This window comes from Folsomia candida, unplaced genomic scaffold, assembly GCF_002217175.1.
Source record: "Folsomia candida strain VU population unplaced genomic scaffold, ASM221717v1 Fcan01_Sc015, whole genome shotgun sequence".
NCBI classification, from domain to species: Eukaryota; Metazoa; Arthropoda; class Collembola; order Entomobryomorpha; family Isotomidae; genus Folsomia; species Folsomia candida.
In genome coordinates this window covers 1,087,682-1,113,772 of record NW_019091207.1, presented here as the reverse complement: position 1 = coordinate 1,113,772, position 26,091 = coordinate 1,087,682, and the positions used below count along the sequence as shown (strand labels likewise).

Here is a 26,091-nt window from a genome sequence, read left to right as displayed (position 1 = left end):
GACTCGTACCATCTACTTAAAATACACGATCTATGAACAGACACTTTCCATGTAATCCTTATGGGCTCCGCTCAAAGCCGTCTGCTAGCCCAGCGTGCGTTCTTCTATCCATGGCTCATGCATGGTGTTTCTGTTTAGCCCTTATTGGAGGAGGGACTAAATATCCTCAAGTCTTCTTCGTACCCATATTTTACTAATGGCTTGCTTTACTCCATCCACTGTGCTCGGCTGCCTGCTGCCCACTCCTTAAATATTCCTCTCCACCACGACCACTCTAGTTAAATTTAATTACCATTAGGACCAACACTCTTCTAAATAACGAGCCTTCCTGGAAATATTTAATCCTACGGTCGATAATTAAAAAAAACAGATTAATACGATAAATAAACCCCCAGTTTTACACGTTCTTTAATATAATATACATACACGGAGCGAGCAACAATTTCGGACTTCAAATAATCATGTAAATTTGTATAATTCTATTATCAAGTGAAGAGACGCTCTTCGTCGTACAGTAAAAGTTAAGTAAATGTGCAATTAAATCGGAACGACAGGAGGACAGGTGTGCTGGACAAGTTATAGTACAATCGCGATCAATTAATCAAGAGCAAGAAACAGAAAGTTTGGTTTGGGAAAGGTTAAAGCGAAAAAAGAAGATATATATTTTGATCGATGAGTGGTTAATTTTGGAGAAAACTTAACTTTTTTTTACTAATTGGTTCAAAATACTTCTAGTCAAGAAAGAAGAGAGAAAATAAAAAATATTTACAAAAATAACAGAACAGACAGATTAACGTCAACTTTCACCGTCGTACTTTCACCGAAGGAAAATTAGGAGGCTGCAAATTTCTATCCAGCAGCAGCAGGAGCGGCAGAACAGTGGCAGCATATTTTTTTACGGGCAGTGGGTAAGTATGCAAATTTTTTAATTGTATGGATCGCATCGCATTTTTTTATGTCGCGGATAAGCATCGGATGCACATAATGGTTTGAAATTAAATTATGGGGAATCTATTATATTTTTGAAGGCTGCAGGAAAAAAATGTAAACAAGTCACTACTCGGAAACCATAAAAGAGAATTGAATTGTTATTCATGACGGCTTTTTTTAACCAGCATCCGGTTACTTGGTTTTGGTTGGTTCATATACATACATATTTTACTGGATAGTGGATAGAATTGAATATTATTTTAGGGTGAAGAGGATTATAATTTACAGAGGATAATTAGTCTTATTCCGTAATTGAGAAGTCTTAACGCTAGCTGGAGGATAAGTGTTGTTAAGATAATGAATTATTTAAGTTTCATGTTTCAACAAGTTGCTTATTATCTAACAAGGGAACATACCGAGGTGTCCAACGAGTTAAGGGTCGACACCTATACCAAAATGACCACAATACATGACTTGTTAAACAAACTAATCGAATTTCCGTGTAAAAGTCACTTTTCGTCAAGTTGTGACGATATTTGTGACGAGCGCATGACCATCGCGTTGCCAGCGGGAGAGGTCGGCCGCTGAACCATCAGGTCGAACACAGAGATGCGTCGTCGTCATCAGAGATTTCAAATTTTGAAAACATCTTGAAATTTTGAAAAAAATTTGAGAAAACTTTGAAATTTTGAGAAAATTTTGAAATTTTGAAGAAAATTTTGAAATTTTGAAGAAATTTTTGAAATTTTGAACAAATTTTTCAAATTTTGAAGAAATTTAAAATGTTTTTCAAAATTTCAAGATGTTTTCAAAATATGAAAGAATTTGAAATATCTGAAGACGACGTGAAGACGACGACGCTTCTCTGGGTTCGACCTGATCGTTCAGCGGCCGACCTCTTCCGCTGGCAACGCCATGGTCATGCGCTCGTCACAAATATCGTCACAACTTGACGAAAAGTGAATTTTACACGGAAATTCGTTCAGTTCGTTTAGCAAGTCATGTATTGTGGTCATTTTGGTATAGGTGTCGACCCTTAACTCGTTGGACACCTCGGTATGTTCCCTTGTAAGTAAGTCGAACAAGCATTAAGAAACTGGTGATGGGCTAATGACTTTGGTGATTATTACCGGTTCGAAATTGAGGAACTTATTTACTAATTGGGATTACCATTAAACTTACCTCGATACCATTTCGTATTTCGATTCTTATCCATAAAGTTGTGTGACAGAATTGATAAGATTGCGCAATTTTAACATACATCTATTGACTCAAAATGTATGTAATACGTTTTCAGGATTGAGACAAAATATGCATGTACGCATGAAATAAGGGCACATTTCCACCATAATTCTGTGGATTCATCATTATTAGTTGAAGGAAAAGTTTATATTACATAAATAATAAAATTGTGTGCTGATAACGTGTTATGATTGCTGCCTGCAAAGTAATGAAAAAAAAACGAACGAAGGTCCATATCATCTCACTCGATTGAATTGATCAGTTTGACTTTGTTTGGAGGAGAGAAGGATCCATCCATGTCTGATCAAGTCCAGCTTTTAAAGTGACATGTTTTATTGATACACTGATAAGTGCTTATGAATCGAATCGATGTATGATAAATAGACTGATCGGCTGCTTTTTTCTCGTTTATTTTATTATTACATCTTATTCGAGACTGGACTGGACGGAGACCAGCTGGTGAATCAGAGTTCTAGGAACCTTTTGATATTCATGGCTTATCTCCATAATATCGTTCGTTTGATGTCGTAATGCATAAGTCCCTCAAACGAAAGAAGCGTTGCCTTGTACATAAGCGATGTATGCATACATACATGAGAGATTACTATATGAGGAGAGAATAAACGAGAATTTCAAGGATTTTCTATACCCAGCGAGTCGTCGTTCTTTAAGATGCATAAAGTACCACCAAGTAAATAGTCGAGTATTATATCATAATCTTGAAAAGGAGAGAGGTACTTATACGTCTTGGTGGTGGTAGGAAGTGGCCGCGGAAACAGAGGGGCAATGTCCCCACGGGTATTCGATGTCCCCATCATCTCCCCATCTTATATGAACCCGGCCCTTCCCTACCCTACAATGGCAATGTCCCTACATGTCCCCACGGCTTCCGCGGCCACTGTCTGTAATATCAACTCAGTTTTTCTTTTCCATCCCGCGCTGGTATCCTTCCCATGCTATTAGTATGGTAGGGATACGAAGCGGGAATCAAATTTTTGGTGAAGTAATTCTGAGTCAGTAGTACTTGAGGTAGTGTGACTTTGCTTGCTTGATGAAATGTTTTTGGATAGCTTTGAGGATGAAGAGTATTGGTATTACAATATCATCATGTAACGAGTGTAAAATTCATGGGCGTGATTATGGTTATTCATGCCATGCGACGTAAGAAGAGTGAAGAGTGAGTTTGAGAAATTAAAAAGCTCCAGTTCACCTCAAATAAAAGGATTTATTGTAACTTGTGGTGGTGACTGCACTACTTCTTCACGAGGAGGAAGAATGTGATAAGTATGCAAGTTGGGTTGTTAGGTTGTAAGAACAACCTTATTAAACCAAGAAGAAACATTTCAATTTAAGATTTTCGGATACATATGTCGCATATTAGACGCAAAGGCCACGTTTTTACACCTTGATTATTGCACGTATTAAATATTTTATGGTGGTTTGGTTTTTGAGCCGAGTAAAAAATTTGAATTTGAATACAATGCAGGTTTGTTATACAAATTTATGTATGCTTGTCGTCCTGGCGTATAAATCTTTACATTCGTATTATGGTTTGACTCAATTTTGAATTTTGCACGTGTTTCTTACCATGAAAGAATGGGTCTCGGTTAAATATACGGACCATACATACGTAATCAATACAAGAACTGCGTTCTAGTTTTAGAATAGCATTGATAGAATTGCACGTATTTATCAAGAAAGGGTCCTCGTTTTCTTTAATGTGACAATGCAAAAGGAAAGTTTGTTTGGTAGAAGAAATTGATAAACAATAATTGAACCTGGAGGACCAATAAAAGGTTTGTTTAATTGGTTGTGGGTCTGCTCCATTTACTTATTTGTGTAGTCAATGCAATGGTGCATAATTTATAGTGAGCAGATAAACGATGCAACAATAGAATAGGGCATCTTATCAGAGGAGAAATTAAGGTGTCTCGGAAAAAAATGGTTATAAATATAATGCTTATAAATCCATGTATATTTTTGTGACTTGAACATTGATACCACGGTCATCCGATAATTCTTCCCATTTCTAATTTGCCCTGTATTTGTTGTTCAAGTGAGCTTCGCTTATCTCAAGAAAGACACAACACACATGACCGATACTTGGTTTGGTTTACAGTGTAAAGACGTCGTTCGTGGATATATTTTGAGGTGACGAGAACAGTAAAACACAAGCTTCTCAAAGGCTTATAAATGCATATGTATATCCTGCATGCAATCTGTCTGTACTTTAGTTATCTTACGTTACGTTATGTTACGGACTATGTAATACGTATAAGCCGATGAATGTGCAGAGGAGATGACTCGGTTTGGCCCTGGCTGGCAGCTCTTTGGTACTTTACTCTCCTCTTGGATTTATTTTTAGTCCTTTGGTGCCCTTCTTTCCTGTCGTGTGTGCCCTGCTAACTACGGCACACGGCTTTAACCTATTTCTGCCTGCCCACACGACTTACCAACCTAGCAACACAAGAGATCCTCTCTTTGGGAGGAGAGATTTCCATTTCTTTCTTTATGCAGCCTTATGTATGCCTTATCCATGTCGGTCGGTGTAAGTAAAATACATAGATTTAGATTACAGCAAATCTTTACATAAAAACATGCAAAGTCGATCGATGCGAAGTAGCAGCAGAAGCAGAGTCACTTATCTTTTAAAATTGTGTTTAATTTAATATCTTTACTTGAGTTTTGCATGTGATGGAAAAGGTGTACAGGACGCAGTGGCCGCGGAAGCCATGGGGACATCTGGGGACATTAACAAGGGAGGGAGGGGTTTGTATAACTTTGGAGGGACATCGAATACCCCTGGGGACATTCTGAGTCCCCACCCTTCCGCGGCCCCTGACTCTACATTATCTTCTCACAGGGACAGATTGTTTTTGATATACACGCAAGCCAGCTAGGCATGAATATATGTATGCATTTAATTTCGGCCGGGTTGGATTAAGGTACACAGTAGTACAAACATTAAATAATCCAAAATGGTTGCTTGTTGAATTTGAATATTATGGGAATTTTTATTTGGTCGTCAATTCATTTCATGTACAAGTACAACATAACACGCTGAAGTGAAGTAGTAGCTCCTCTACTCTAAAGTAATAATAATCTATTCACAAGCAGCAGATTTTTCGACGTGACTTAAGTCTGACTGACGGAACCAGCGATGGTTTGGTTAGGTTTGAGAGTCTGGAATAGGAGGATGAAGTGGAGGTTGGCTTTTTTGAAGGTGAATTATTACATTAAGTAAGCAAACTTTTTAGCCCAGCCTGCGAAACAAGGAATGAAGGTTTGATTTAATACTTATGAACAGATGAGGATGGAGGATGGACGGATAAAAGTACTACCACACTTAAAACTTTGCCATTATATATTGCACCAACCAACTAACTACGACTTTGCAATAAGTATAAGTACCAAGCATCATCATTTCATGAGTATGACTGACTATACAACATTCATTCTTTCTATTTTACACAAAGTCATGTGCTGAACGTGGTGAAGTCATCTCTCTCCCGTACTTTTTGCATGCATGCATTTCACCATACTCTGTGTATTTAATATGTTCTTAAGGCCTTCAGTTAGTGGAGGATATATATAATGTCATGATTTGATACGACGTGATACCATGAAGCCTGTTTTGTAAGTCAGGATTGGTGCTGGTGGCATTTACCCATCCTTGAAGGAGCTTTTAGCAGGGTTTCACATTTCTTTGGAGTTGGCTTGCTGAGAAATCTTGAGTATGTTTAAAAGTAAAATTCGTCTTCTGGTGGTGCTTATCGTACGTAGCATTATTTGTATGTATGGATGGAGAAACGGATCCAATTGAAACTCAGCAATCCACCTTAACGTGGATGCATGCATGCATACGTAAAAAAAAACTGTTTTACTATTGTCTACTATTCCAGCTGTAGTATTTATGTATTTACGTGGATAGAAAGAAGCAGTTTAAGTCGGTATTAAATACTATTGTGTGGCTGGTGTAGTGTTGGATGGATGGAATTGCATTAAAATGTATGCATGTGTTTGGTCACAGTGGCGGCGGAAGCTTGAGGGGACAGAGGGACAATGTCCCCATGGTTATTCGATGTCCCCACCATCTCCCATCTTATATAAACCACTCCCTCCCCCCATCCTACAATGTTAATGTCCCCACATGTCCCCACACCTTCCGCGGCCACTGTTTATACATGATTTGGCTTGCTTGCGAAATATTTCCTGCTACCGACGGTGCATATTCTTTACCATGTTTTAACTCACCCTGAACCTGGACTGGACATTGTTTTAGTTAAATTCCACCTCTTGTGTAATTAGGGTTTAAATGCGCAAAGTCAAATATTGCATGCAAGCAAGGCAACTAAAAGCAAACCCGCTGTCCAGGTAGAGGTCTTCTTTTTTTTCTCAAGTACAGGTACGTGCTTCATCTCGACGAGGCATGTATGTAGGAATTAAGTATTTTGCTTGCACGAAAGGAGGCTATATGTTGAGTATAGATTCTTATTGGTTGACCGATATGCCCAATTTTTATTCGCTATTGTTACATTTTTTTATTACCCTTGGTGGAATGGAGCCTTGAAACATGAGAAAATTCGGTAGCTCAGAGGGCGGCTCTGGAAATAAATGGGAGCAAAGTTTTAGTAGTAATTTCAAAGTCGCATGTATGTACATAACTTTTGAGTGAAATGAGATCGTATGTACATCACATTCTAGCTCGAATTACGGTTTGAATTGAAAATTATAAACAAAGCTGGTCTGGTCGGAATGCCAAGTTTTTCTTCGATCTTCTTGCCATATTATTTAGCTGTCCAGACGGCAAGAAAGAAATAGTAAGGATTTTTCCACCATAAAATATCAAATTTCTGTTATTAAATTCGAGACGAATGTGAAATGAAATGTCTGCAAGGAATGATGATGAATCGATCAGTTAAAGTTTTTTTTAACTTGCAAGAATCTCTGGTCAGATAAGGTGTTAGATATAAGTAGATGTGTGATATGGAGTGTATAGAAATAAGATAAGATCTTATAAGGACTTGTCAAATAAATGCATGCATGCACACACATCTCAAGCACCCTTAGGGCCAGGGAGGAAGAAATAAAGTTAAGGTCATTATACCACGATTTTTTTTTGTGAACACAATGCTACCATCAAATCCCAGCATATAGCGTTTTTGAAACCTTACAAGAGAAGCGAATTCCTTTACGCAACCAAAGCAAACCACCACCAAAAAGTTCAACAGGTGGATTATGCAAGGTATCCAAAGAAGAGCTGCAAAAGCAAAAGTGCTTGGATGAATTGGACCATCCCTTTTCCTACGATGCGACGATACCTATGCCATGCCTACGCTATACATACCTTATTGCATTTCGTAATATAAAACTGAATCACATGCATCATTAAGGATACATCTTGACCATGATTGTAGGCAGATAGACGACGAGCAAAAAGTCTCAGATTTGTGTAGAGCGCAAGGATGATGATGATCATGAAATGATGGCGAAGCTGGCTGGACTGCGGGCGTAGGACTGAAATTGTTATAAAAACGTGTATGAATTTTCTATTGTGTTGGTTACTTGCCTTTGAAATGTGTTTGTGGTGGACTTTGTATTGAATGCCGGCCGAGAGTTGGTGGATGGAATGGAGGATGAACAAGGCCCTCATCACACCAGCAGACCACCACTTTACGTACTATGTAATGTAATGTAAGCAATTGTGGGTTGTAATAAAAAGTATGAAGCTGAGAGCTGCTGCTGTAAATATCGTGCATGCACAAATCATTCATTTTCAGCAGCCTTTGGCATTGTCCAGTCCAGCGAAATATCTGTAGTCCCTTCCACATTTTGGCAGGTTGGTGGGTTGGCTAAAGTTTGAGTGCTGCTGTCCAACGTAATTTTATTTTTTGTATTATTACATTACATTGAATGCATTAATGTATTCTGTGAAATAATGACGACTAGTTGGGCCACGTTGTCTGCGTGAGATCGTGGTGGTCATCATATCGACCAAGTTTTTGGTGGTGGTGGTGGTGCAAATTTCTGGCCCTGGCCTTAGCCTTTTAGCCCCTATATTTTATTCAAGTATAGTAATGATGATGAAATGCAGTGGCCGCGGAAGGGTGGGGACTCAGAGGGACAATGTATGTCCCCACGGTTATTCGATGTCCGAGTCATCTACCCATCTTGTATAAACCCCTACCTCCCCATCCTACAATATTAATGTCCCCACAGCTTCCGCAGCCACTGTCAGGGATGCACCTTAGCCTTTTAGCCCCTATATTTTATTCAAGTATAGTAATGATCATGAAATGCAGTGGCCGCGGAAGGGTGGGGACAGAGGAGGGACAATTTATGTCCCCACGGTTATTCGATGTCCGCATCATCTCTCCATCTTATGCAAACCCCTCCCTCCCCCATCCTACAATGGCAATGTCCCCAGATGTCCCCACGGCATCCGCGGCCACTGATCAAATGTATCAGGGATGGAGCATACTTATTAGAATTTTTCTTCATTCCTTAATCCATGCATGGCCAGTTAAATTCTAAGTTTGGGAATAATCATCAGGTGCGAGAAACGTGCAGTAAAATACGAAAAGTCTGGTGGAAATTAATCAAGTACGGATTGAAGCCTTGGCAAATATTGGAGTGCAAGTGGTACTACTCGTTAGTTTAGATTTGGAGTGAAGTGAATGGTGTTCGGATAAAAGGACGGATGTTGTATGTTGAATTAAGCAGGAGGAAAGGTACATTCTCGTATGAACAATAAGGACTTTGCTGTGACATGGACTAAATATATGTGCGATGATAGGGGTAAAGATAACATAAATATGGTGTGCCTGCCTGCCATACAAACAATTAATATTAGGCCCACTATTAAGGTGCATGTGTGTAGGTACACAGAGAGAGGTTTTCAGAATCCAAGTCATAACAATATAACACAAGTGCACAAGCAGGTCTCCTCTCTTCACCACATAATCAGTCAAAACCTATGCCAGGCAGGCTGGTTAAACTGGATTGTATAATAAAAGCTCATCACAATGCGGTGATAATATAAAATCCGCCAGAATCCCACCGAATGAATGCTACATAAGCATGTTGCATTATCCTGTTTGGAACAACTTGCAGGGCCGCCAGGACCAGGCAGGCAGGCAGATTTGCTTCACGATATTAATTTAATTTAGTGGGTATGGTCTCTTTTAAAAACACCTTTCGCATTTCATTTCACAGTTGTTGGAAGGATTGAGTAGTTACTTGGGATGTATGTATGTAGACTTGAAATGAAACTAAATAAGTACGTAAGGATTGAATTTCATCCATCCATCCATTTTTCTTAGCAAGCCTTTGTCCGTCTGTATCCTTAAATTATAATCTGTTCACCAAGTCTGTTTATATAAATTGCACAGTCTGCAAGTTACCAGCCAGATATCGCTTCGCCAGCAGACCAGGCAGGCCAGCTTTATTATTATTAAATAAGCAACCAGTGACAAAACTTGATGGCATCATCAAGAACATGGCAAGACTTTTTTTTAACAGGCCAAGGAACGGAAGAAGGCGAAGATAGATTCAAGTCGAGTCTCTGTATGTGCACTTTTTATTCACAGCAAGTGCATACTTTAGAATGGGAGGAATCCAGTGGCCGCGGAAGGCTTGAGGACATGTGGGGTCATTAAGATTGTAGGAAAGGGGAGGTAGGGGTTTGTATAGGATGAGGACATCGAACAACCATGGGGACATTGTCCCTCTGTCCGCGGCGACTGGGAGGCATCGAGAGGAAACGACTTGAAGACTTGAGGATGCCGAGAGGAGAGCAACAGGATTTGGAAGTCGTGGGATGGACTTGCATCGCGTTTATCGCAGAGATTTGAGGGTTTTAACTTTTAAAGGTTTAAAACTTGGCATGATGACTGCGAACGAAGGTGCATTGACTTCAGTGCTCGCCTCGTGCGCTGGAATTCCGGCGAGGATTGAGAGAGATAGCTGAACTGAAAGAGATGGCATATGTAGGATGGATGTAATGGGTGAGAGACTTGATTTTTGTAAAACTGTTGTGCTGCATAATCTATACGTACAGCTATTTATTCACTGTTTTTGTGCCAACTTCCCTTGAGAGAGGGAAAGCGAAGCCTTCTTGTTTTCGGTGATATTTTCGTGTATGTATTATTATTATGCGTATACTGTTCGAAATCTGGTATAGTCGGGAATGAGGTATGGATTTCTCGGTATTAAACTTGCTACCGTTTGGTGTTAAAGGTATCCCAGTCCGTAAAAATTTGCTACAGATACGGTAAAACTTTAATACCGAGCCATTACTGCTGGTTGTCGCTCATTAATACCACTTTGATACATAGAGTCATATATATTAATACCGCTTGGTATTAGTTTAATCCTGAATTTCTAAGAGTACCGATATTCTTCAGGAATGAGTATCAGCAACGTACACAAGGGTGGATAGTGGGTGGGTGGTGGCGAAGGGAGGAAGATAAATATGGATGATGTGCATGCAATGACTGAAACTGATTACAATTCTTCTTGTCCTCTTTTGGAGGAATGAGTGGTCCTATTGTGTACATCGGGGTATGTACGCATGTGGTCGGTCGGTGGTACTGTATTTTAACGAGATGGATGAGAGCATTTTGCATGCTCTATTATTATTCTTATGAAGAACAGAACAGAGAGCCCTGCTATTACGTTCTCCATATAGCTTCTTCACCCCCGCCGTCCTTTTAAAGTACTCGGATATATATATACATATTATCAAATGGATATCTTTGTATATGATGCACAAGTATTTTACAAACCCTGCAACTTTGCTCTGCTTCTGCTCCCTTTATTTCTGGTTGGCATTTAATAAGCACGAAATGAGTTTGAGATGAGATGACTTTGGAGGGGAAAGCCCCTTCATGAATGACTGCGTATGTACGTACATGGACGAGGGAATGCACTCCTAGGACCAGGATGTGATCGGCTCAATACATATTTTACTTGCAGCCCTGCTTCCTGCTTGCTGCTGCCCTTGTCTGACTTGGCTTTTGGTGGGGGAATTGTACGCAATATCGGCTCGATCTGTCCTCAGGTTGACCAGTGGCCGCGGAAGCCGTGGGGACATTAACATTGTAGGGATGGGGACGCAGGGTGTACATAATATGATGGGGACATCATTGTCCCCACCCTTCCGCGGCCACTCTGATGCTGTGGGTGGGTGGGTGAATGAATGAGCCCTGGATAGAAATATTATGGAGATTTTCCTCCATACGAGGCTACAATTTATCGAAATTGACTCGATATTTTGGCTGCTATATAGATCTTCCTCCTGCCCAACTGTGTTTGTTCATCGTGTGTGTGTTAAACGTGCAACTATTTGGACAAGTAATCTCCTCTATCCTGTAGCTAGCTTCTCTAAGGGTTGACGCACTCATCTGGTTGACATAAAGGATGAATAGACGCGTTTGACATGGTAATGCAGTCGTCGTTGTCACTGCGCTGCTATTTAACTGTGGTCTGGTCTCCTCTCATTGAATTCAAGTGAGGATGAGAGATGAAGAGCTTGACGTGAGTGCACTGCAGGGTATGAGAGAAGAAGGATTTCAGTCTGCATGCTGATCTCTGATACGACTCGGACTTGGCGATGCGAATCTCTGCTAAGAATCTGTTGCCCTTGAATTTTATCTTGGTTTTGGTTTGACAACTCCTATTTTGGGTAGGACGACGAGCCATCCGTCCGTCCAACAAGTGAGGCAAAATCAAGGCATCTTTTACAACATGTATATAGTCACTTTTTCTTCTTATTTCTCCTTTTCCGAGCCAAAAGTCACGAGTAACTTGCTTCACGGATGGCAAGTGCCATCGCCATCGCGCCATACTTGGTAGGAAGTGACGGCGGCAGAGTCGTGATAAAATGTTTAAAGGATTCCATTCCATAATTTAAGGTACGAACGAACGAACCTGGAGTGTTTGCCACGTTGGTGGATAGATTATTATTTGGCACTTATTACATATCAGGCGAGATTCAACAGTCTGGAATTCCTCCTCCTCCGACTTGAGAAAAAGGCTCTATTCTTCTCCGTCTTCTTGTAATACGATTCGTCTCGCTACTTGTACAATGCATGCATACTCACACATCAGCGTCTTCTTCTTCTTTAGGGACGACATGGTTTTTAGTGGTACAAAGACATTTAGCGAGAGTAGAACAGAAGCCGTAAAGAAATTATTATTAGGTAAACAATGGATGGAACGCTAGATGCGAGATATTGCACTTTTCTGAAGCATGCCATGGACCGTGTCCTTCTTCTCTTTCTTCTCCTCGCTCCAGCCAGATTTTGGGGAGATTGGAGTCCAAAAGGCGATGTATGGACTATGCTGAGCACACACATAAACATAAAACGTGTGTAATCGGATATTTCCAGCTTTGGAAGGACGTAGAAGGTATCACGTACTTGAGGGATGGGTGAGGTTAGCTTGGTAATAATATATCCAGTTTTTTAGCAGGAAAGGAAAAGGGCTGGGTAGGTTAAACACATAACGAACGTAGAATGAATGCAGTCATCGAGCCATGTAAAATGTGAATCGTTCGTAAAGGGCAGCGTATGAAATGAAGGATTTGTTCTCGAGTTGGAAAGTTTATGTTGTTGAGGGCTGGGTTCCCTACTACTTTTCCTTTTTCGTGCTTTTCTCCTCTCCTCCATCCATTATATTATATTCTGCTGATAAGACTTGGTCTTTCTGCATAGTACCACCGGCGGCGGCGGCAGTGCACTACTTACCAGATTGGTCTAGAGGATGGATGGACATATGAAATTGAAGCAAAGTCCTCTCCTATCCACGGACAGATTTGGTATTCTAACCTAAAATAACAAGGAATAGATTACGTAGTAGCACTACCACTACCGGGCTGTGGAGATAGTGCAGTGCAGGACGAAGTGGCTTTCAGAACAGGGAAACTATGTATGAAGGGAGAGAAAGGCGAGTGTTTTTTATCGATTTTTGTTCGGGAGGGCTCTCTCCTTCTTTCTTTCTACCCAGTGGCCGCGGACAGAGGGACAATGTCCCCACGGTTGTTCGATGTCCGTATCATCTTATATAAACCTATCCTATATACAATGTTATCGTCCCGACACCTTCCGCGGCCCCTGTTTCTCTCGTCGTAACTTACCAAAGGAGACATCACATGCATGCATGAGAAAGTGTATAAACACGCTCTTCTTTTCTCGTGCATGAGAGAGATTGGTGGTGGTGGTGGTGAGGGGAGAAAGCGAGTGAAAGGCGGCCTTAAATGAAGTCACCCTTTCCTCCTTCCCTTTTCACCCGGGAGTCGGATCGATCGCATACTAATGTAACCTTACCTACCGTGCCGTGAGTCGTCCTCCTCCTCCTGTGATGTGATGGTGGTGGCCTGAGCAACGAAACGGAGAGAGCCTAGCCAAGGCCTTTCCTCGTCTGTTTTCTTGAGTCGATATTTTTCATGTCGATATTCAGTAGTGGAAGTGAGCTGCACTGCATGGTCTCGTTCCCTTCCCTGTGTTTTCTTTCAGTTGTTGCCCGTTTCGGTCCCTAGGCACTTATACTACCCGCTTGCTCGTTATATAGGCTCGTTCTATGAATGCAGTTTCGAAATCTGTTTCACTTGAGTTATATTCTTAGCTGGAGGAGGAGGAGCAGTCTCCCTCCCTCGGACTGAGTCACTCTTCTGCTGCCCAAGGCAGGCAGGGAGGAGGAGAAGAAGGGAAAGGGAAGAAGGGGAGTTTGGTGGAAATGTAAAAATAGGAGGAAGCCCTTTTTCTTCATCTTCAAATTCGAGAGTTGTCTCTCTCTCTTGCTCTCTTCGGCTGCAGATTATTCAGTGCGATCTGGGGAAAAGGCAAGGGTGGTGTGTGGTTCGAGAAGTGTGCAGATTTCGAGAAATTTGTGGATTTCTTTTTCCGGTAAGTTGCATTGGTGAGGAAAAAGGAATCCTTGGGGGGAAATATTATATGGTGTCTGGCTGTTTGTCTGTCTGTCTGTCGGTCAGCAGGAGAAGTTTTATTGGTTCATAAACAAATCCTTTAGTATAGCAACGTTATTAAGGCATAATCGAGATCGGCATCATATACATGACCCCGGGGGACGGGGTCAATCGGACCCCCCATCAGGGAGCGTGGTCGCATAATTTTTGGGGGAATTATGCACTTGTTTCACTCCATTGCTACAGTTTATTTTAGGATTGCCTTAAAAGATTACAAAATCTATCCACCTTTGCATTGTTGTGCTGGCCATGAAAGTACCAGCGGCGTCACACATTAATGTGATAATTGATATTTAAATATTCTTAGTTCCAACTGAATGTAGATATCTACGAACAGGTCGCGCAGTTTGGTGAGGCAGACAATATATTAAGTTTTGAGTAATAGTCTGCTGCGTTAATTATTTGCTCACTGATTACAAATAGCTACTTAAGGCTTAAGTGGGGGTTGAGTTTGCATTATTGTACGTATTATGCTAATTGTTAAATCTTATGGGTGGTGGATATATGTAATAAGTAATCATGTTGGCTGGACTGGACGCTCTGACGAACGGAGTTGACTGTCAAGGATTTTGCTATCCAAGGACTCTTTCATTAGTGATTAGCATTGGTTATTTCATACTAAAAGTACATACATACTACTCGGGGTTTAGGTTGGTAGATATGCATGCATGAATGTATCATCATTATTACCGTCGCATAATTTCTGTAATGCCGATGTTGTCATCTTTACCTTAGGTTTAAGTCTCCACGAAGCATATGCATGAATTTATTTAACATGAATGAATGCACAGAGTACTCTTGTTTCATACGTCTTTTTTCTCCTTTTGTTTTCCATAGAACGCCATAATTCGTCAAAGTGAGGAGGAAAAGTGAAGCCAGTAGACTGAGGTCCAATTTCGTCAAAATGGGCGGAATGGGGGGTAAGGAAAATATAAATTGTTTGGAGGTCTCCCCATGTATGCTTTCCGATTTTGGCGAACCTAGTGCCAATCGATCACAGATTTAATTAGTATGAAATTTGCGAAAGACACGATCTCCCAATGGGCACATTTGGCCGAGATATTTGCATCTGAAGAGGAGAAAATGCGCCTTAAAGTTGACAAATTTTGCATCTTTCCTAACTTACTGCGCGTTTTCTCCTCTCGGATGCAAATATCTCTGCAAAACGTGCCCATTGGGAGATCGTGCCTTTCGCAAATTTCATACTAACTAAATTTACCATCGATTGACACTAGTTTGGTCAAAATTGGAAAGCATACATTACGAGACCTCCATCGTAAATTTTAATTAGTTGATGTATTAATTATCTTTATTAACTTATAGACCAACACTTTTGTCTCCGTTGGAATAATCACGGTAAGTTGAATATTTGTTGAATTATGATTATTCCGGTTACAATGATTATTTTCTGTCTCTTTTAGGAAGCAATTTGACCGAAGTTTTAGAGCGGCTGTTGCAACAGGACAATTTGACAGACGTGACACTCGCCTGCGATGGACAGAGTTTTAAGGCACATCAAACCGTTCTGTCGGCTTGCAGCCCCTTTTTTGAAACCCTCCTCGTGAAGAATACACATCCTCACCCCATCATTTACATGAAGGTGAGGTTTTCATACTGCGTACAAATAAGCCTGCTACACATATGGCTTCCTAATAAGCTTGTCCTAATATATTTATGAATGTTTACAGGATATCAAGTCTTCTGAAATGAAAGCACTACTAAACTTTATGTACAAGGGAGAAGTCAATGTGTCCCAGTCATCGTTGTCAGGTTAGATCATACCTTTTGTGTGTTTGGTTGGTTGGGGTTTTGTCTGGAGAAAAAGAACCCGATATTGACGTAAATAAGCGAAAGAATTCAATACAAATGGTTGATAAAGCAATATATGTATCAATTTACGGTAAATTGATGATGTTGATTTCGAAAATCATAACTATTTTTCTTGGAAAAATCAAATTTCTATGTTTTACGGGTCAGAAAGAGTGAAGGACATAAAATTCCGGAAAAGAATTGCAGGAGTATTTGCGTATTTCTGGTTGTATCATAGGTTTAATTTACAAATTATTTGTATCCATTCGCAATTTTGTGTCCTTCATTCTTTCCCAGCCGTTAAACCAAGAAATTTGATTTCTGCAAGAAAAATGGTTACGATTTTCGAAACCTGCATTAAATTTAGTGTAGATTGACGTATTACATTGTCAAATATTTGTTGATATAAGTGGGAAATAAGCAAGTTACACTGAGATTGTCCACTAAATACTCCTCCAATTATTTTGCTTACTGTATAATATGATTGTTGAATTTTTGAATTGACACCATTTTTATCAACAGAGTTTCTGAAAACTGCGGAAGCCCTCAAGATCCGAGGGCTGACTGAAGGGAGCGACAGCAATGGGGAGGCAAGTACTAGTACGACGACGACGGGTAAAGATAACGTCATGTCATCTTCAACAACTTCGTTCAAAAATTCACACTCGCATTCTCACGTTGTGTCTTCCAACAATGTTGACTCTTCTGATGGGATATTAATGACGACGTCAAGAAAGCGGAGGAGGGTTTCTACCAGTAGCAATGATGACAGCATGGATCCCATATCTTTGGCAATCAACACGAACCACCACCATCATCATCATCATCAGGTATTTATGAATTAATTAGAATCCACTATGTATAGCCAGTTTCCTAGTTTATGTAAATTATTGCGAAAGCAAGTTGTTAACATGCAAATTTTTTTGCAGGACTTGTCCAAATCGGATGGAAGATCTTTGGATGTCGTTTCAGTCGGATCATCCTCAGCAGCAAGCAGACCATCGCCTCCAGTAATTGTTTCAGAATATCTTAAAATATAAAATTATGATTTATAAAAAGAGCAATATTTCAAAGTTAAATATGTCCGATTATAGTATTACAAATAAAATTGTGATTGACTTTTCAGGCACTAATTGCAATTGGAAAGCAATCCGGGGGCGGTGGTGGTGGTGGTGGCGGCGGCGGGGGTGGTCGTGTCTCCTCCCAGCCTAGTCCCATGGTTGCGTGTGAATCAAGTTCTTCTATTGATCCCTCCAGTTTTCTGATGCCGGTTATGGACAGCAAGGATGATGACGAACAGGACTACGACTTGGATTCTGGCTTGAACGTGAAAGTTGAGGATGAGGATGATGACGATGACGATGATGGAATTGATGACGGTCGATATATCGGATACTACCCGCATGCCTCTTTACTGGTACATACATTAATTAATTCGTCACATTACACAAGATGGTTGACCATTATTTTACTAATTTTTCCAGGAAAAATCAAGCGATGACGACAAAGGTGACGCTGGCGACTCGGATCAACAGGGATCAAACCTGGACGGACTGGAAATGGCTGACGGTAAGGGCTTTTTTTTTACAGAACTTATCTTTTTTTAAATCTAATCCCCATCTACATCTTATCTTTGCAATGTTTTTATTTTATTATAACTTTTGATACTATATAGAGCACACAGTTAGGGTGACATTTATCATGTATATATATATACATATCGATACAATTTATTATTAGCTACTAATACCTGCATAGAAGATGATGCGCTGTGTACCCCGTGTGTTTCATTCATAGCATTTCTTTCCTACTAACTCGTACATTTCACATTTTTTGCATTTAGATTGGCAGCGAAAAAAGAATTGTTATACGTTTAGCAAATAGAATAATAGATAAATAGCGACGCTTCTGTTATAAATTGTTCTGCTTAAGTGTTCTGGGCTAGAAAAATAAATACTGGATTTGTCAGGATGATGATGATGATGATTTTGAAAGTAATTTACTTACTGGTGTTGGTGAGCTTTTTATGTTTCTCGTGCTGACTTCTTAGGTGTGTTAGAAAAAAAGTGGGCTTGTCATTTATTAAAATTACTATAAAAGAAAAGAGTACTCCTCCTCCTGGTCAGAGAGCTAGGTTGTTGGGCAAATATGAGAGTTTACATAGATATTTAAGAAAAAAAACAAAAATGAACTCGACCGTAGGGCCAGTCTTTATGGAATTTTTTACTTACTTGGTTGCAGTTGCGGTCCCACGGCAAAAATCAAAGTTGACCATGCACTCGCAATCTTTCTCGAGCTCGAACACTTCGAAAGGGAAAAGTTTAACATGGAATAATAAGTGCCATGCGATTACGGTAAACCCCGTTTCACACAGCGAGAATGAAGACCGGCCTGAAAAAGATTCGAATTGCAAGCGTTGCATGCACCACCAGCAGTCCGTCATAACGAAAAATTCCTTCGTTCCACAAGACCCGGATGATAATAATGCCCCCTCAGCGGCGGAAGATGGAGAACCACCACCCCGCCTGGTGGGGCCGCCTCGTCGAAAAATCCAGCTCAGCTTGTACCGTCATTCCGACAAATTGAGCCACGTTATCCATCACGTCCCCCGATTTACGATTTGTAGTAGCACAACCTGCACTAGTATTAATTCAGGGTCTAGTTCGGATGCATTTAATAAGGCGAGGACGAAGAAGTCCGGTAGTAGTTCTTCTTTGGGAGGAATTGGGGGGAATAAAAGTTCCAGCGATAATGCTGCTGCTGGAAGTAGCAGTGGTGGAAATAGTCAGTTTAAATTTGTCTGTTTCCTCTGTCGACACGAGTACTGTCGTGAATCTACGTTGAACAATCATCTCAAAGTGTATCATAAAATAGATCCTCCAGACGTTTCATATCAGCGGAAGTGAGAGAGAGACGGTGGTATTTATTTAGTAGTTGATAAGTAGGATAGGATAGGTTTAGGTTTTGTTGGTTAAGGGAAGAAATTCTAAGATGCTGTATAAATTTTTTGAATGTAAATGAAAAATTATCATTTTCATTTTTATCGGAAAAATTTTTTTGACTTGGTTAACGTCTATGGATTGTATATTTCCATTGTATATTCCAGGACGAATCTACGGATCTATCTTCGAGAAGGTGCAAGGAAGCCCCCATCTTAAAAGGTGCAAATTGTGTGGAAAGCTGGTTAGGTAAGAAAGAATTCGAAGATAATTAGGTAGTTAGCACGACTTAATGTACAAGTCGATGTTTACGATTTTACTCGTGGTGAAGGTGTCATCATACATATCGCTTAGTTTTTTTTTCTTTTTTATTTTTCCAGAGGGCGGAAGCACAGATTTGTTCACATGCCTGGTTCGTTCAAATTCAAATTCGATTCTAGTTTCTTTTTTAATATTCAATTGTTAAAAATATATATCTTGTTTATTCCACACCGATTTAGGTACATACAGTTGTCCCTACTGCCCCTGTGTACGTAAAGAATCATATAATATGCAGCATGTTGGAATTATATAGATCATTAATTTATTCCTCTAAACGTATATAGGTTTACACCCGTAGCGATAATCTAAATGCCCATGTCCGCGTGAAACATGGGAAACCTAAATTGGAACCAAACAGCAACTCTACAAGTCCAAATAGTAGCGCTTTGGTTAATCTCATCACGGCGTCGTCAGATTACAAGTAGTATAAAAAATCTCGTAATGCTACTACTACTACTACTTTCACCATTATTCACTTGGTCAACTCCTCCTCATACATAAATATATTCAAAATGTACCCCATATTCTTGACGTCTTCGCTGCGTTTGTGTCTTACTAACTGTCCTTTCTACAAACTGTGGCCATCCTGTTGTTGTATTTTCGATAATTGCAGTACAGACCAAAGAAAGAGGAAAGAGAGAAAAATATTATTATTAGCTTGATAAGTATATTTATGGCTAATAATAAGTGTTATTATCTATATATACGTTGTTTCATTTCTATGTTATACGTACGTACGTAGTAATCTGGTTTTTAATGAGAAAAGATGTCGAGTGTGCTGTATGATGACCAAATATTTTGTCGAGTTCTCGTAGTCAGAAAAAACATACACCAGTTATAAAAATAGAAATTAATTGCATAAGAAAAATGTAACATTCAAGTTCAGGCTTTAATGATCTAGTGAAAATCATCGTTGTTTTCACGCTAATAAGTTATTATTATTTGGAATGCTTTCGTGCTAGTGAATTGAATACTATGTTATGATTATCAACCAAAAGTATTGCGTATACAGTGCTGGAGAGTCTCTTCTAGTGTGGTTCAGAATGATTGAGGGATTTGTTGTAAATATTTTTGCGTTCGTAAATAATCCTAAAAATTTCTGGGTTTTGAAAATTGTGCGTGCAATGTCTAAAGACTTTGTCATTTATGTATTGAGTTTGGAATTGAGGGGTATGTAGCAATCAATTTAAAAAAGTGTTCTATAATTCAGTCAATTGTTGAATTGAATTTTTTTAAGATTATGATTTTCGTTTTTTTTAGTTTATAGACGATATTTTGGTTAGTAGTTTGAAGTCGGGTTCAAAGTGTGCTTTTTTCAATGTAATGACAAATATTAGTTAGTTAGGGTAGGGTAGCGTGTAATAATTAATTTTAGTTGCAGACACATATTAATTATGTAAATTAATATATTAATATTATATTATCATTGTCGTACCTTATTTTATTTTTCCTTGCCGAGAAAACAATCGTCGCATAGATAATTGCCACTTTAATTAATTAATAATTGCTTTATTACTGACACAACGTTAACTTTGTTGAACAATCAATCAGTTAGTAATAATGAGTATTATTATTTACTTCCGCAATATTCGACCATCACCCAAGGGTTATAACAATCGGTTAATTTCTCACAATCAGTTGAAACAATTAGTTAATTTGTTAGTAAATGTTAGTAAAGTTTAGTTTTCGTTTTTAACTATAGACAAAATTATTAAATATTATAATTGCATTAAAATTATAGGATAAGAAGGATACGTATTTGGTAGGTGGATTGGATGAGTCCATCAACGTGCCTAATCAAAAAGAAACAGAATTAAACCAAAGTAAAAAATGTAACACAGTCGTAAAACGTAATTTTTGGGTCCAGGAGATGTCGAGTCTATGAATTAGTTTACATGACACTCTATTGTTTCTATCTGCACTTTCTCTAATTAGGCAGTGCTCCAGAGATAGGGAATGATTGAGTATAAAATTACATGATAATGACCAGACCACTATTTTCCATAATAATTGATGAACCATTATACTGAAAAAAAGAAACTGTATCCAAAATCTAAGAATGACTTTGCCTTGAACTCTATAGAAAAAAAGTAACTTTCTACTACACACAAAGAAAACTATAATATATAAATTATGTATAATAATGATGGATAATTATTATATAGATTTATCTAATATATCATTTTATTCTGTGTTTCTTGATGTAAGTTGTAAAAAGTTGGCGTTATTATTGTTAACATTATTATTAAAATATGTAATAATAGTAGATGACAGGGTCGCCCAGCGTATGCGATTCTGATTTTGGGGAAATTAGTGTCAATCGATCAGAAATTTAGGTAGTATGAAATTTGCGAAAGACATGATCTTCCAATGGGCACGTTTGGCAGAGATATTTGCATCCGAAGAGGAGAAAACAATGCCCAGTAAATCTTGGAAGGTCGAAAAATCAACTTTAGGGCTTTATTATGCAAATATCTTTGCCAGACCTGAGAATTGGCGGATAGTCGCTTTTGCAAATTTCATACTAACTAAATTTGTCATAAATTGGCACAAATTTGTTCAAAATCTATGCTCATACGCTGGGGGCGACCTCCATCTGTAGTTTTAAGACACTGTTCATGGTGCAGAACTTGTTTTGTCCGGTTTGACGATACCAAAAATTTACCATTATGATGATATGAATTTTGTGTGTGCTAGTTTGAATATTTGTCTCAGTCCGTATAAGTACATGTAATCTTATGATCTTCAAAAAAAAGTTAATTTCTTCAAAAAAGGAGATACGAGACTCTTTACTAACTTAAGAAATGAAAATGAATATCTTAAAGAAAACAAGATAAATACATAAATACGTAACTAAATTTCAAATGAAGTATAAAATAAATAAATAAATAACTGACTAAAAAAATATGTATTTAAAAAAAAAGTGAGCAAAGAAAAGAGCGACAAAAAGTGTTTGAAAAATTGTTTAGCCTTGTAGTCATTCGATAATAATAATGTTGCATTAAGTAATTCATGCACATTAAAAAATGTCGCGCTGCCTTTAAAAGGAGTGTTAAATCGTTATATTGATTGAGTTTTTCCTTCAATATTATTGTTGTCAACTTTAACTTTATCACTTTGACTTGTCAATCAAATGTAATAATTTAAATATATTTTGAAAATCAAATAAAAATCAAATGTGCTGTCCTTAAAAAATATGGAAAAGTTGACGGAATAATGGTTGATTTTGGATGTTATCATCATGCTAAAAGTGTCATAAGCTAGGCGACGTAGGTCATTTGTTACAGTCCTTTGACATAGGTAATAATTTTCATACATTTTTTGCACATTTTTGCACTTTGGTGACGGGTGGCTTTCATTTTTCGGTTTATTGGCAAATTCGTGTAAAATGGTGTCGGTTGTTTCCGCTCTGGTGAATTTTGTTGCATAAAATTGGTGGTGTTTTTGGTACAAAAAAAGTAGATAATGCACATATTAACCCACACACATAGCTTGCTTATTTAAAATTACACACATTTTTCTAGAAACTTTCCCTTTTTTAAAGAAACTTTGATAATTTTATAGTTGGCTTTAAATCAGTTTACTCGGGCTTCTCTCGGATTAATTTTTAATAGCGTAGAATTAATTAAATGGGATATTTATTTATTTATTTAGTAGCTACATGACTTCCTTCCGCAGGTTCGGGTGGTTTTCCGCCACGCCCGTGTTTCATCTTTGAAGCCGTGGAGCCTGGATCGGTCGGGAGCGGGGGCGGGGGTCCAAGTGCGGAGAGGAAGCGATGCCTCCTCTGTGGAAAAGTAGTCTCCAATGACTATCAGCATTACAGGGTTCATTTTCCTGGAAATTATCCTTGCAAAATTTGCCACAGCCTCTTCAAGCGGAAAGATTATTGGAAAACTCACGTAATTTTGGAAATTATAACATTTCCGGAAGAATAAAAATAATTTGTACCTGTGTTAACGTAGGAATCGATGACAATCGGCACATTTTCAATCATTTCTCAAAGCTGGGAATTTATTTTAAAATTCTGAACAACAAATTTGTCGTTTTTTATGAAATATGCAGTCCAGATTTTGACAGTTTTTGAAGAAAGAGATCCCAAATTTCCCTTCTTTGAAGGGTATCTGTTATGGTGATCGTTTTGGGCTAAATTTCGATGAGTTTTGAATTATTTTGATAAGAAATTAAGGTGATTTTTTGGGCTAATATATCTAATCAAAATTCGGTTGGTTGTCAATGGTTTTTGATTAGTAAATGGCGCTCAATGATTCTTACCCCGATTTAAGGCTTGGGGAACCGTTTTGCCAGTCTGTCTGTTCGTATGTCTGTTCATTTTCAACTTTGTCAAATGAACCCCGATTTACTTCAAACTTGGCGCGTTGGCAAATTATACTATCAAACAATTATTCAGCATGTCTACTATAACTCCAAGGGTCCTATTTGAGTCACTTCCAACCCATGAATGTAACTAATGTTTTTTTTCTTGTCGGGCTGTGGTTTATAAACATTGGAAATGTTATGCAAAATTGTAGCAACGCGCAACATGGTTACCATTTTATTAATACCTGTGGTAATTTTGCATGGTTTCCATTTCATTCCATGTTTTTTGATACATTTGAATTAATTTCTCGAAACCTAGAAATGTACCATCTTCAATTCTTTGATGAAAAATCACCAATAGTATGACCATCAACATATGCAAATATTTGCAAAATCGTTCGTGGTCTTCATATTTTTATCTGCGCTTTTGTTTTTGGCCTATCTAACTACGTGTTAAACATAGCCCAGGGGAATATTTCTTTCTCCACTTGTGGGCATGTACCATTCCTGAAATTTTCAGGAATGGTAGTTTGAAAGTTGTTTGATATAAAAAAATCAGAAAAATCGTTCGTGGGCTTCATCGTTTTATAATTCATCGAAATTTAGCCCAATACGATCGTCTCAATAGATACCAAGCTTTGAAACTCATCGTAACTAGATTTTAAAAAAATCATAATCAACTCCCTGCATACAAATTTGTCGTCCAGAATTTTAAAATAAATTTCTGGAGGAGAGACATGATTAAAAATGTGTTGATTTTGACGATGAGTCCTGAGTTAAGTTTCTTTTTAAATGTCGATTTCAGATGAAAAAGCAGCATGGCGAATCCTTTCCGACGGCTTCGGAGAAAGCAAAGGACAAAAGCAAGGAGGACGGCCAGTCGATCAGTTCGAGTAGTAAAGACGTGAAAAGAGAACGGACTTGATTTTAAGAAGATATTCAAGTAATTGTAATACGTGCAATTTTTAAATGACAGATTTTTTGCCCTCTTCAACAGAAACAATCAATTATACAAGTTAAAAGTGCCTTTTTCTAAAATGCAACCTTTGTCGTCGTCGTTTGTCTTGAATTTGTGCAAAAGAATGCCTAGTCTTCCTTCCTGATTCAAGTCATCACATCAAAATCCTAAATATCTACAAACCAAAAAAAAAACAAAGGGCAATCAATGCAATGAGCTTATAGCAAACTATTTAGTAGTCATCGATGATAACCTATATATCCTGTGTCAAAATGTAACTTATACAATAATACGTAGTCATTTATAATGCGTGTGTAACTAGTTATTATGTAGTCATTTTCATTTTAGTAATACGTAATTTATGAGTTTTAGATTTTAAACGTTATTCAAGTATTGTGCCAAATATTGAAGAATGTGAAGTTACCACACTATTGCTGCAGGAGAGATCTCTATTTTTGCAATGGTCTTATTTTCTTGTCAAGTTTGGAGAAAAAGTACCAAATTATTCATCATTCAAAGTTCCTAAGTAAATCTAGTGACCGCGGAAGCGTGGGCATTGTCCCCATCATGTTATACAAACCCCTCCCCTCCCTCCCCTAAATCCTGTAATGTTAATGTCCCCACGGCTTCCGCGTAAATATTTATACAACATTTAGTTATACGAATTGTACAAATGTTATGTAATCTTCTTGCCATTTATGTTCAACCAACTAATCCATGTCAATATTTCAGTCACGTGACGTCAATGAAATTCGAGTTTTATTAATTAATTTATTGTGTTCTTGCTTGGTTTTTGAAAATAGTGTTATTATGAATGAAAAAAGAAAACAATCAACGGTTAATATTTTATTATGTATGTAGCTCTTTTAATTAGTGTTTTAAGACTTGCTGGGATTTTATTTAGAGACAAATATTTGTATGGAAATGAGTAGAGTAGGATTCATTTAAACGTTGACTGATCGTATTTACAGGGATTTTTTTTGAGAATGTAATTAATATAATGAATTATCAAAAAGACATTTTATGTATGACCTTTATAATGCATGAACTATTTACAAAGTGCCAATATTGTTCTACCATATTTAAATTGTGAAATATAAATAAGTCGACGCGTTATTAATAAAATTCGAGGTATTAATCAAAATTGAACATATGTGCATGCACATGATAATTTGAATTGACCTTGCCTTTGGGAGAATAGTGTCCCCACATTTCCGCGGTCAGTGGGACATTCATATCAACTTGATATCGTCGATTACTAATACAATAAAACCACGCTTATTAAATAATTATATCACAATTGCAAAAGTGAAGACAAGCGCATTGTTTTCTCCAAGTTCACTTTTCAAAATCATTTTTCTCATTCCATATATACTTTCATTCATGAGGACCAACGGCAATCGGCCTCGTATTCACAAGAATTTTAAACAAACGAGAACTTCGTCACCATCGGCTGACGTAATGATGTTGGAATGTGAGCCTGGAACACAAATGGTCTCCATTTTTATGAAACTATAAAAAATGTTATAAATTCATGGGATTTGGGGTGTAAGAAGTATGCGTCATCTGGTCATCTGTGCAAAAAA

The 26,091-nt window shown here is 38.2% G+C and overlaps 1 protein-coding gene and 1 long non-coding RNA gene across 5 annotated transcripts; one reads left to right on the top strand and one right to left on the bottom strand.

Annotated features, from left to right (window-relative positions):
- Positions 1-100: 100 nt before the first annotated feature.
- LOC110856116 (sex determination protein fruitless) lies at positions 101-25,649 on the top strand. 4 transcript variants are annotated; one of them, XR_004836229.1, is made up of 13 exons: positions 101-908; positions 14,996-15,078; positions 15,482-15,514; positions 15,580-15,758; positions 15,847-15,928; positions 16,490-16,797; positions 16,897-16,977; positions 17,094-17,384; positions 17,452-17,536; positions 18,209-18,980; positions 19,074-19,155; positions 19,287-19,318; positions 19,407-19,431. XR_004836229.1 is itself a non-coding variant. In XM_022104557.2 (13 exons), exons 2-13 carry the CDS (start codon positions 15,063-15,065, stop codon positions 19,650-19,652), a joined length of 1,359 nt encoding a protein of 452 aa, XP_021960249.1. In that variant the 5' UTR covers positions 110-908; positions 14,996-15,062; the 3' UTR covers positions 19,653-22,422. The 4 variants fall into 4 exon arrangements, 2 of the variants coding, with proteins under 2 accessions (XP_021960248.1, XP_021960249.1); XM_022104557.2 differs by lacking the exon at positions 18,209-18,980 and adding an exon at positions 19,512-22,422 and having other exon boundaries at positions 110-908; positions 19,407-19,435; XR_004836230.1 differs by lacking the exon at positions 101-908 and adding an exon at positions 13,642-14,078.
- LOC118437662 lies at positions 5,091-8,161 on the bottom strand. Its single transcript, XR_004836231.1, has 4 exons — positions 7,520-8,161; positions 6,721-6,776; positions 6,427-6,642; positions 5,091-5,435 (listed from the first exon to the last, which is right to left on the bottom strand). It is a non-coding gene; the product is annotated as an uncharacterized LOC118437662 (long non-coding RNA).
- Positions 25,650-26,091: the final 442 nt, after the last annotated feature.

Excerpts from the sequence above, each read along its gene's own strand:
- LOC110856116 (XM_022104556.2), top strand. Across the intron at positions 15,515-15,579 it reads TCTCCGTTGGAATAATCACG|GAAGCAATTTGACCGAAGTT; the intron begins GTAAGTTGAATA and ends TGTCTCTTTTAG. Across the intron at positions 23,130-24,352 it reads AAGATTATTGGAAAACTCAC|ATGAAAAAGCAGCATGGCGA; the intron begins GTAATTTTGGAA and ends TGTCGATTTCAG.